The sequence below is a fragment of the Heterodontus francisci genome, chromosome 3, assembly GCF_036365525.1.
Source record: "Heterodontus francisci isolate sHetFra1 chromosome 3, sHetFra1.hap1, whole genome shotgun sequence".
NCBI lineage: Eukaryota > Metazoa > Chordata > Chondrichthyes > Heterodontiformes > Heterodontidae > Heterodontus > Heterodontus francisci.
Window position 1 is genome coordinate 23,855,487 of NC_090373.1, and position 12,869 is coordinate 23,868,355.

The window sequence follows — 12,869 nt, forward strand, 5'->3', positions numbered from 1 at the left end:
CCTCAGTCAATTTGCCCCTCATACATTCATAATTTCCTTTATTCAAATTTAACACCCTGACTTCAGATTCAACTACCTCATTTTCAACCATAATGTAAAATTCTATCACATTATGGTCACTCATCCCTGAAGGTTCTTTTACAGCAAGATTATTAATTAGCCCTCATGTTTAGTTTTAGTTTTTAGTTTTTTTAGTTTTAGAGATACAGCACTGAAACAGGCCCTTCGGCCCACCGAGTCTGTGCCGACCATCAACCACCCATTTATACTAATCCTACACTAATTCCATATTCCTACCACATCCCCACCTGTCCCTATATTTCCCTACCACCTACCTATACTAGGGGCAATTTATAATGGCCAATTAACCTATCAACCAGCAAGTCTTTGGCATGTGGGAGGAAACCGGAGCACCCGGAGGAAACCCACGCAGACACAGGGAGAACTTGCAAGCTCCACACAGGCAGTACCCAGAATTGAACCCGGGTCGCTGGAGCTGTGAGGCTGCGGTGCTAACCACTGTGCCGCCCTTATGTCTATTCTTGCAACTACAAATCCACACTTTCAATCTTCCCATTATTGTGTCTGGATTGCTGCATAAGTTGTTGGGAAACCATAAACTACTCTTCGTCAACACATTTACAATCCTGTTACATACAGAACCCAGTGGAAATCTCCCTCCCATATCCATACAATTTCAAGCACTGCCAGCCTCCACCCCTGTATGGTCTCAGGGCATTAGCTTCAGTGACTAAATAACCAGGGAGATAGAAAAAGTAAAGCCCCCAATTTTGTGTCATGTTAGTAAGAGAACAGAGACAAGAAGCAAAAGAGAATTTCTCCCATCAGCAAGAGCCACCCTAGTATTTATTTTAGTACTAACTTGTACGTAAACCCATCACCATGCGAAATGCTACAAACAAAACTGCTGAGAAATCTACACGTTTTGCTTGTTGATTGATTGGCATCCTTCCATCTGTGAGAGATGATGGGATGAAGTTTGCAATGCCTGTTTGCCTATTACAGAGTGAGCATATTGCCCCCTATAGGAGTACAGCCTGGCTTATCCAAATTCAGATAGCTCAAATGCAAGGTTGGCACAGTTCTGGCTCCCAGATTATAAAAAGAATTTAAAGGCATCAGGGAAATGCAAAAATAATTTACAAGGATGACTGCAGAATTGTGAGGTTATAACTAACAGGAAAGACTGAACAGGCTGAGACTCATTTCTCTCTGAGAGAAAAGGCTGACAGGTGAGCTAATGAAAGTCTTTAAAATTTTGAAGGGGTTTGGTAGGGTAGATGTAGATACTGTTTCGCTTGGGGAGTGAGTCCAAAACTATGGCCTAGAAATAGAAGACAGTCATTAATAAATCCATTGTGGAATTCAGAAGAAACCTCTTTACTCAGAGAGTGGAACTTGCTAACTCATGGCATAGTTAAGACGAACAGTATAGGTGCATTAAGGGGAAGCTAGACAGGCGCATGAGACAGAAAGGAATAGAAGAATATGCAGATAGGATCAGATAAGGGAAAATGTGAGGAGGCTTTTTGTGCTGCACAAACACCAGTTGGGCCAAGTGACCCCACATTGTGCTAAGGGAGACCAAGTAAAGGTCACCCTAATTACTAGCACAAAGCACTGGTACCTTACTGCTGCTTGACCAGTCAGTCCAGCTTAACCTATTAAGGAATTAGGTTGTTAAGTTATCTACAGCCAAGTAGGAAGCACTCAGTCCAGTGACAAGATAGTAGGAACACCTCACCACTTCTAATTTTAAAGAACAATTTTTTTCATTCTTTCATGGGATGCGAGCATTGCTGGCAAGGCCAGCAATTATTGCCCATCCCCAATTGCCCTTGAAAACTGAGTGGCTTGCTAGAGGGCATTTAAGAGTCAGCCACATTGCTTTGGGCCTGGAGTCACATGTAGGCCAGACCAGGTAAGGACAACAGATTTCCTTCCCTAAAGGACATTAGTGAACCAGATGGGTTTTTTGACAATCGATGATAGTTTCATGGCACCATTACTGAGACTAGCTTTCAATTCCAGATTTTTTATTAATTAACTGAATCTATTAATTAATTGAATTTAAATTCCACCAGTATTGTGGCGAGATATGAACCCATATCCCCAAGGTATTAGCCTGGGCCTCTGGATTACTAGTCCAATGACATTACCACTAAGCCACGTCTCCCCTGGGTTTGGAAATCATTAGGTTTGGATAACAGTGAAAACTACTGCAGGAAAGCCAACAATCATTTTCACCCTCATACCATCTAAAAGGAGATTTGTCTTCAGTCCAAAAATGTCTTTTGGTGAGAGGTTTAAGTTCACAGATTGCTGGTTCAAACTTACTGCTAGTGGAAGGACCAACACTACACTGTTCTCTCTGAAGCATCCAACTGACAGCCTGGCACTGATATGGTCTGAGTGCTGGAATAAGCAGAGGGTGCTGAACCGTCTCACTGCAGAGAGTTTCCTGCTGATGTGCATGCCGTACAAAGTCATAAAGCTCTTCTACGTTCTCCCTTTCCAGCTCCTTATCGGCTTCTTCTGTGACGTTTGAGACTTCTAAACAAAGTACAGAAAACATACACGTTATTTGAGAGAATTACCAGCTAAGAATGCAAAAATAACAGCAACACATAGAAGTACCCACAGATCTTGTGTTGTAAATATCGAAGTAAACTCCAGACAATAATCAACATTTCAGAGAGTAACCGTTCATACTGTTTCTTAAATTGTGATTACTTGTGACTTTGCAGATTCATTCATGTTTGATAAAGTGCCACATAACAGGCTTGTCGGCAAAGTTGAAACCCATGAAATAAAAGAGACTGTGGCAGCATGGATATGAAGTTGGCTGAATGACAGGAAACAGAGAGTAGTGGCGAACAGTTGTTTTTCAGACTGGAGAAAGGTAGATAGTGGGGTTCTCCAGGGATCAGTACTAGAACCACTGCTTTTCTTGCTCTATATTAATGACCGAAACTTGGGTGTACCGAGCACAATTTCAAAATTTGCACATGACACAAAATTTGGAAGTATTGTGAACTGTGAGGAGGATGGTGATAGACTTCAAAAGGACATAGACAGGCTGATGAAATGGACTGACACGTGGCAGATGAAATTTAAGTGATACATTTTGGTAGGAAGAATGAGGAAAAGCAATGTAATCTAAAGGGTACAATTCTAAAGGGAGACCCGGGATATATGTGCACAAATCACTCAAGGTGGCAAGGCAGGTTTGAGAAAGTGGTTAAAAAGGCATATGGTGTTAAATGGCTCCAAGTAAATGGTGAAGAATGAATCGAGAAACAGATCCTTTTCTTCACAGTTCGTTTAGTAACAGAATGCAACATTACATATCTCTGCCCCCTTCAAACTCACACCTTGGAGGGAATTTTATGCTGGCAGCAGGGGGTCTCAAGGTCAGGGGGAAACAATGCCGAGATCCCAGCATCACCTCTTTTCCGGAAGGCCTGTCGAATTTAGTGCCAATCAGGCACTTAAGAGGACAGGGGCGGGCCTTCCATAGGATTTAGGACCCCGTCACCCGAAGTCATGCCATTGGAAAGTTGTCAACCAATCAGAGGCCGGCAGCTGCAGCACCACTGCGGAGGCGGTTGGTGCTGCTGAAGATGACCGTCCTGGAGGCCAAGGCGCCCCGGCCACCATCCCACCCGATTTTATGCTCTCCCAGCCTCCAAACCCACCGCAGGGGAGAGTATAAAATTCCAGCCCTTGTAGCCCAGCAGGCTCTCTTTATATCACCTCTTAGTCCTGAATTAAACAAAGCCCTTCACCTGTTCATCTTAACAACATAATTACCTACTATTAACATGTGGGATCCTGAGTTATATAAATAGTGGCATAGAGTACATAGGCAAGGAAGTTATGATGAACCGTTATAAAGAACTGGTTCGGACTCAACTGGAACATTGCATCCAATTCTGGACATCGCACTTTCGGAAGGATGTGAAGGCTTTAGGGAGGGTGCAGAAAAGGTTTATGAGAATGGCTCCAGGAATGACAGACTTCAGTTATGAGGATAGATTGGAGAAGTTTGAGTTGTTCTCCTTAAAGATTAAGAGGAGATTTGATAGGGGTGTTCAGAATCATGCGAGCTCTGGACACAGCAGATAGAGAGAAACTGTTCTCACTGGCAGAGGAATCCACAACCAGAGGACGCCGAGTTACGGTGACTGGCAAAAGTAGCAACGACACCATGAGCAAAAACCTTTTTTTACGTAGTGAGTGGTGAGGATCTGGAATGCACTGCCTGGTATTGTGGTGGAGGCAGATTCAATCAAGGCCTACTAAAGAGAATTGGATAAGCACCCGAAAAGAAAAAAACTTGCAGGGCTACCGGAAAAGGGTAGGGGAGTGGGACTAGCAAAGTTGCTCCTGCAGGGAGCCAGCAAAGACACGATGGACTAAATGGTCTCCTCCTGTGCTGTAACCATTCTATGATTCTATATGACAATGCACACATACTCTCTTACATAAAAAGTTATGCAAGATACTTGGGGACAGTGATGGGCATTGATACCAATCGATAAATAAACAAGTTCAGGTTTGCTCTCAGCCATGATCTGATTGAATGACAAGACAAGCTCAAGGGGCTAAATGGCTTACTCTTGTTCATATGTTCCTCTCAGGGAGCAGTTCTTCAGATAAAGAGCAATGAAGGTCGGGAATAGTCTCCTGGTAAGAAGCGAAGGCAATTCTTTATCATTATTCAAGAGGTATTAAACCTTTTAATGGGTGAGTTTGTAGGTTTGTACAGACGTCTGCTTGAACTCCTCTCATCAGCTCAGTGGATAGCACTCTTGCTACTGAGTTAGAAGTTTGTGGGTTCAAATCCCACTCCAGAGACTTGCTGAAATCTAGGAATGCACTCTCAGTGGACTGAGGGAGTGCTGCACTGCCAGCGGAGGTACAATCTTTCAGATGAAAGTTAGACCAAAGCCCTTTCTGCCCTGTCAAGTGGACATAAGAGATATCTGGCACTATCTCAAAGAAGAACAGGGGAATTTTCCTCAGTATCCTGGCCAATGTTTATTCTTATCCTTCAACCATCATTAAAACAGATTATCTGGTCATTACCAGATTGTTGTTTGTGGAACCTTGCCGTGTTGGCAGCCTTGTTTCAACCAAAGTATTTCATTGGCAGATCTTTCTTTCAAATTAGATAAAATAGCTCAGTGTTCCAAGGGGGGGGGGGGGGGGGGAAGAAGAACCTCTTTGACCTTTTGACCTGTTTAGGTTCCAGGCTGGATAAATGGACATGGGGAAAGAACCAGATTTTTCCCTGGAGGTCTGCAGGTGGTCAGTATAGAAACAAAGGCCTCAGCAAGGTAACCTGGATGCAAGGTCAGTGTGTTACCACAAAGCCTGTTGGAACTGGGTCCTGGGATTGCCTTGCTACTGAAATTTGACAGGTTTAGGGATTAAGAGAAGAGTTGGGATACAAGGTGTAAAAAAAACACAAATCTCAGACATTAAGGGGTCTGGGTAACGAAATCATTTGCCTTCATTTTGAAATCACAACATGAGACCAGTGAAATATTATGGAACTAGTATTTTAAACTTAAATAAGAGCAATTATGAGGGCATGAAAGCAGAGCTAGCTAAAGGAAACTGGCAAATCAGGTTAAGGGATAGGTCAATAGAGATGCAGTGGCAGACATTTAACGGAATATTTCAGAATACATAGAATAGATACATTCCAACGAGAAAGAAAAATTCCAAGGGAGGATTCACTATCCGTGGTTAACTAAAAAAGTTAAAGATAGTATCAATCTTAAAGAAAAAGCATATAATTGCGCAAAGATGGGTGGCGGGTCAGAAGATTGGACAGAATAAGAGAGAAAGCTAGCTAGAAATATAAAAACAGATGGCAAGAGTTTCAATAGATATTTTAAAAAGAAGAGTTAACAAAGTAAACGTTGGTCATATAGAGAGCGAGTCTAGAAAATTAATAACGGAAAATAAGGAGATGACAGATGAATTGAACAGGTATTTTGCATCGGTCTTCACCATAGTGGATACAGTAACATCCCAGAAATAGTTGTAAATCAGGAAATGGAAGGGAGTGAGGACTCAAGAAAATTACAATCTCCAGGGAAGTGGTACTGAACAAATTACTGGAGCTGTGGGCTGACAAATCCCCGGGTCCTGATGGACTTCATCCTCGGGTCCTAAAAGAAGTTGCTAGTGAGATAGTCAATGCGTTGGTTTTAATTTTCCAAAATTCCCTAGATTCGGGGAAGGTTCCATTCAAAAAGGGAGGGAGACAGAAAGCAGGAAACTACAGGCCAGTTAGCACAACATCTGTCTTAGGGAAAATGTTAGATGCTATTATTAACGACGTTATAGCAAGGCACTTAGAAAGATTCAAGGTAATCAGGCAGAGTCAACGTGATCTTGTGAAAGGGAAATCATGTTTAACCAACTTATTGGAGTTCCTTGAAGAGGTAACGTATGTTGTGGATAAAGGGGCACAGGTGGATGTACTGTAGATTTCCAGAAGGCATCTGATAAGGTGCCAAAATAAAGGTTACTGTGGAAAATAAAAGCTCATGGTGTAAAGGGGTAACATATTGGCATGGATAGAAGATTGGCTAGCTAACAGGAAACAGAGGGTGGGCATAAATGGGTCATCTTCTGGTTGGCAAGATGCAACGAATGGTGTACCGCTGGGATCAGTGCTGGGGCCTCAACTTTCTTACAATTTATAAAATGACTTGGATGAAGGGACCGAAGGTATGGTTGCTAAATTTGCTGATGATACAAAGATAGGTAGGAAAGTGAGTTGTGAAGAGGACATAAGGAGGCTACAAAGGGCTATAGACAGGTTAAGTGAGTGGGCAAAGATCTGGCAAAAGGAGTATAATGTGGGAAAATGTGAAATTGTCCATTTTGGCAGGAAGAATAAAAAAGAATCATATTATCTAAATGGTGAGAGATTGCAGAGCTCTGAGATGCAGAGGGATCTGGATGTCCTAGAGCCTGAATCACAAAAGGTTAGTATGCAGGTACAGCAAGTAATTAAGAAAGCTAATAGAATGTTATTGTTTATTGTGACGAGAATTGAATGCAAAAGTAGGGAAGTTATGCTTCAGCTCTACAGGGCACTGGTGAGACCACTTCTGGAGTACTGTGTACAGTATTGGTCTCCTTATTTCATGAAGTTTGTAAATGCGCTGAAAGCAATTCAGAGAAGGTTTACTAGACTAATACCTGGAACGGGCTGGTTGTCTTATGAGGAAAGGTTGGACAGGCTAGGCTTGTATCCGCTGGAGTTTGGAAGAATAAGAGGAGACTTGATTGAAACATATAAGAATCTGAGGGGTCTTGACAGGGTGGATGTGGAAAGGATGTTTCCCCTTGTGGGAAAATCTAAAACTAGGGGTCACGGTTTTAAAAACCTGGTCGCCCATTTAAGACAAAGATGAGGAGATATTTTTTCTCTCAGAGGGTTGTGAATCTTTGGAACTCTCTTCCTCAAAAAGCAGTGGAAGCAGAGTCTTTGAATATTTGTAAGGCAAAGGTAGATAGATTCTTGATATGCAAGGGGTGAAAGGTTATCGGAAGTAGGCGGGAATGTGGAGTCGAGGTTACAAACAGATCAGCCATGATCTTATTGAATAGCAGAGCAGGCTCATGGGGCCGAGCGGCCTACTCCTGCTCCTAGTTCATATGTATGACCTTAGATGGTGACCATCAGCTTTTTGTTTTTGCTAATTTAGGAAAGGTTGCCACAGTAATGGCACTCTCATTTTGCTTATTTTAACAATGTTGTCTTGCAATGCAAGCTGTTAGCACTTGGCTGCAAAGGTTGTGTGGTATCACAAAAGGAAGAACGCACATTACTCTGGTAACTGCTGACTTGCTTTCCTATAGCACACGCGTGCCCATGCTTTGACACTGCACCTTGTATTGCTGCAAGTTGATGAGTTTGCTCTGTGGCCCATGAAACCTGGTAAAGAGCACAGACCAGACACGCTGCCAACATAAGGCACCTGCATGCTGCACATCTACAACTCACATCAAACTGTGCCTCTTCTGCTGGTTGAGGCAGACTCTTTTCTCCTTTTGTTCATGGCAATAGTCCTTTGGAAGGAGAAATTGTAGAAGGCACATTAGGGTTGTAATTATCTTTGGTCACCTAGACCAATCTAGATACAGTGTCAGCTATGGCTGAGAGTTGCTTCTGAGTCACAAGATCAAGGGTTCAAGCCCCAGTCCAAAGACTTCAGCACAAAAATCTTGGCCGACACTCCAGTGCAGTGCTGATGGGATGCTGCACTGTCAGAGATGTCGTCCTTCAAATGAGATGTTAAACCAAGGTTCTGTCTGCTCTCCCGGGTTCATAAAAGATCCCATAGCACTATTTCGAAGAAGAACAGGAGAGTTATCCCAGGTGTCCTGACCAACATTTTCCCTTAAGCAACACTACAAAAAAAAAAATCATCTGGTCATTATCACATTGCTGTTTACAGGGCCTTGCTGTGCACAAATTGGCTGCCACATTTCCTATAATTATAACACTTCAGAAGTACTTCATTGGCTGTGAGGCATTTTGTGACATCCAGAGGTCATGAAAGTTACTAATCGAAATGCAATTTCTTTCTTTTTGATGCACATCAGTTCTACAAGCATCATGTATTGCATTATTGGCCCCAGGATAAGGTTAACTGTGAACAAAGATGCAGTGGCTAGTCGGACTACAGAGCAGAAAATGAAGATGATGAATTACAAAATAATCTGACTTCAGTAGTTCTCAAACCTGTTTGGTTCTATTTAACTTTTACTTTGAACATTATACCTGGAACTGTTAAGTCATAAAAGTATTCCATGAGTTTTTGAATCAATGTATTTGTCTTTCTCATCCTGCAGCTTGCTTCACTCAGGAACTCTGGTTTTCCCAAACCAGACTCAAGAAGATAAATACCGATCTGCAGAGAAAGAAAAAGTTTGAGTCACATTTAAAATACACAAGTAAGACATAGTCAATATGACAGCAAAAACAAAAACCTCATTCTGTGCTCAAACTGTGTTTTACCTTTATTAATCACTGGTCTGGAGCATTATGGCCAATTCTGGGTATTACACTATAGGAAGGATGTGAAGGCCTCGGAGAGGGTGCATGAGATTTGCTAGAATGGTACCAGGGATGAGCGACTTCAGTTGTATTTAAGAGAGGTGTTCAAAATTATGAGAGGTTTTGATAGAATTAATATGGAGAAACTGTTTCCAGTGGAAAGGAGGGTCAGTATTGAGAGGGCACAGATTTAAAATAATTGGCAAAATTATTGGGACTGCCTGAGATCATGAAAGGCATTATATAAATGCAAGTCCTGCTTTATTATTTTTCCAGTCTTAAGGCTAAGTGCACACTGTATTAAAGTCCTTGAGACAACATGATTAGCAATAGTTTACCATCTCACTAATATCCCCACTTCTTGAAAATTTCAATTAAACATACAAGTTAACCCAACTCCTACAATTCAATACGTCTGTAGGACTGAATTGCAGAATGACTAATGCAGCTCGCACAGCATTGCAAGCAGGAGAGAATTTGAGAGGCAGGGCCGGGAGCAAGTTGCAGCCAAGGGGTGACAGCCCATGGATCAAGCAGTAGTGATGGGATTCTGCATAACGGTTGTGCAGAATCCAACACCAACTTACATTTATATAGTGCCTTTGGGGACCAATCAGATGAAACTTCTTTAGCCAGAGAGTGGTTAGAATGTGGACCTCGCTACAACTGGGAGTAGTTGAGGAGAACATCATAGAAGCATTTGAGGGGGAGCCAGATAAGCACGTGAGGGAGAAAGGAATGGAAGGATATGGTGATAAGATTAGAATGAAGGCGGTTGGGAAGAGGCTTTGGATGGAGCATAAACACGGGCATAGACCTGTAGGGGCCGAATGGCCTGTTCCTGTGCTCTTAATACTTCACTGTAGCAAAACATCCCAAGGCATTTCACAAGCGCATTATCAAATAAAATTTGCACCAAGCCACATAAGGAGCTATTTGGACAGTGACCAAAGGATTGGTCAAAGAGGTAAGATTTTGAGGAGAGGTTGACAGATGGCGAGGTTTAAGGAGGGAAGAAATTCCGGTCTTTAGGGCCTAGGCAGCTGACTGCATGGCCATCAATGGTGGACTGATGAAAATTGGGGATGTGCAAGAGGCCAGAATTAGAGAAGCACAGAGAGATCAGAGGGTTGAAGCAGATTACAGAGCTAGGGAGGGTGAGGCCACGGAGGGATTTGAAAACAAGAATAAGAATTTGAAAATCGAGGTGTTGCCAGGCTGGGAGCCAATGAAGATCAATGATCACAGGGGTGATGAGTGAATGCGAATTTGGTACGAGTTAGGATATAGGCAGCAGAATTTTACTGTAAAATAAAAGGAGTGCAAAACTAGCCTGGAAGGTTGTCTGTGATGAGGTTATACATCACAGTAAATCCTTAGTTAGATGATATGTCACCAACTCTGCAATGTTCATAATGCCATTGTAAACTGTTCCATTTGTGTCCACAGTTTCTCTTTAATACTTCTTCACACTAGGTAAGTTTACTCCTATTTGAAACCCTACCATCACTAAACTGTTGCCTGCAAAGGAACATACCTCCTGTTGTACATCCCAGGAAATAAGTAACTACTGGCAGGAAATAAGGGCAGGTGACGGTCGAAGAAACCTGCTGATAAGCATTCTGAGGAAGTAATGACATATCTCGCTTTTGGATGTTTTTAGGCTGGCTCAAAAATCAGGCATTGAGAACAGACACTAGCGTTTTTATTTTAAGATGGATGTACAATTCCTTCCACTTTTTTTAGTCTTTCATGGGATGTAGGTGTCGCTGGCTAGGCCAGCATTTCTTATCCATCCCCAATTGCCCTTAAGAAGGTGGTGGACCTCTGCAGTCGATCTGGCGCGGGTACGCCTACAGTGCTGTCAGGAAGGGAATTGCAGGATTTTGACCCAGTGACAGTGAAGGAACGGCGATATAGTTCCACGTCAGGATGGTGGCTGGCGTGGAGGGAACTTGCAGATAGTGGTGTTCCCACCCGTCTGCTGCCCTCGTCCTTCTAGGTGGTAGAGGTTGCAGGTTTGCAAGGTGTTGTTGAAGGAGGCGTGGTGAGTTGCTGCGGTGCATCTTGTAGATGGTACACACTGCTGCCATTGTGCGTCGGTGGTGAAGAAAGTGAGTGTTGAAGGTGGTGGATGGGGTGCCAATTAAGCGGGCTGCTTTATCCTGGATGGTGTCGAGCTTCTCGAGTGTTGTTGGAGCTGCACCCATCCATTAAGTGGAGAGTATTCCATCACACTCCAGACTTGTACCTTGTAGGTGGTGGATAGGCATTGGAGAGTCAGGAGGTGAGTTAACAAACTGCAGAATTCCCAGCATCTGACTTGCCTTTGTAGCCACGGTATTTATATGGCTACTCCAGTTCAGTTTCTGGTCAATGGTAACCCCAGGATGTTGATGGTGGGAGATTCAGCAATGGTAATGCCGTTGACTGCCAAGAGGAGATGGTTAGATTCTCTCTAGTTGGAGATTGTCATTGCCTGGCATTTGTGTGGTGTGAATGTTATTTGCCACGTATCAGCTCAGGCCTGAATGTTGTCCAGGTCTTGCTGCATTTCTACTCGGACTGCTTCAGTATCTGAGGAGTTGCAAATGGTGAACATTGCACAATCAGCGAACATCTCCACTTCTGACCTTATGATGGAGCGAAGGTCATTGATGAAGCAGCCAAGATGATTGGGCCTAGGGCACTACCCTGAGGAACTCCTGCAGTGATGTCCTGGGGCTGAGATGATTGACCTCCAACAACCACAACCATCTTCCTTTGTGCTTGGTATGACTCCAACCAATGGAAAGTTTTCCCCCTGATTCTCATTGACTCCAGTTTTGCTAGGGCTCCTTGATGCCACACTCGGCCAAATGCTGCCTTGATATCAAGGGCAATCACTCTCACCTCACCTCTGGAGTTCAGTTCTTTTGCCTGTTTGGACCAAGGCTGTAATGAGGTCAGGAGCAGAGTGACCCTGGAGGAACCCAAACTGGGCATCAGTGAGCAGGTTATTGCTGAGCTAGTGCTGTTTGATAGCACTGTCGACGATCCCTTCCATCGGGAGTAGACTGATGGGGCGTTAATTGGCCAAGTTGGATTTGTCCTGCTTTTTGTGTACAGGACACACCTGGGCAATTTTCTGCATTGCCTGGTAGATGCCAGTGTTGTATTTGTACTGGAACAGCCTGGCTAGGGGCGTGGTTAGTTCTGGAGCACAAGTCTTCAGTACTATTGCCAGATTGTTGTCGGGGACCATAGCCTTTGTAGTATCCAGTGCCTTCAGCCATTTCTTGATATCACGTGGAGTGAATTGGATTGATTGAAGACTGGTATCTGTAATGCTGGGGACTTCAGGAGGAGGCCGAGATGGATCATCCCCTCGGCACTTCTGGCTGTAGATGGTTGCAAATGCTTCAGCCTTTTCTTTTGCACTGATGTCCTGGACTCCTCCATCATTGAGGATGGGGGTGTTTGTGGAGCCTCCTACTGATGTTAGTTGTTTAATTGCCCACCACCATTCACGACTGGATGTGGTAGGACTGCAGAGCTTTGATCTGATCCGTTGGTTGTGGGATCGCTTAGCTCTGTCTATTGCATGCTGCTTTTGCTGTTTGGAATGCAAAAAGTAGTCCAGTCTTGTAGCTAACATACACCATCTATATTTATCGCTGACGGCCACCTATATCAGGAAAAGACGCTGTCTGTTCGTAATTGGCTCCTGTAGTAATGGCAAAGACACTGCTTTTAATGCATTAATCGCACCGACTAT

At 43.4% G+C, this 12,869-nt stretch overlaps 1 protein-coding gene across 1 annotated transcript in view; it reads right to left on the reverse strand.

Annotated features, from left to right (window-relative positions):
• The window catches only part of shprh (SNF2 histone linker PHD RING helicase), a 162,756-nt gene that overhangs the window by 130,737 nt on the left and 19,150 nt on the right, over positions 1-12,869 (reverse strand). The window contains exons 4-5 of the mRNA XM_068020176.1: positions 8,837-8,966; positions 2,359-2,574 (exon numbers count right to left, since the gene is read on the reverse strand). Coding sequence (XP_067876277.1) covers positions 2,359-2,574; positions 8,837-8,966 — 346 coding nt within the window. The remainder of the gene's footprint in view (positions 1-2,358; positions 2,575-8,836; positions 8,967-12,869) is intronic.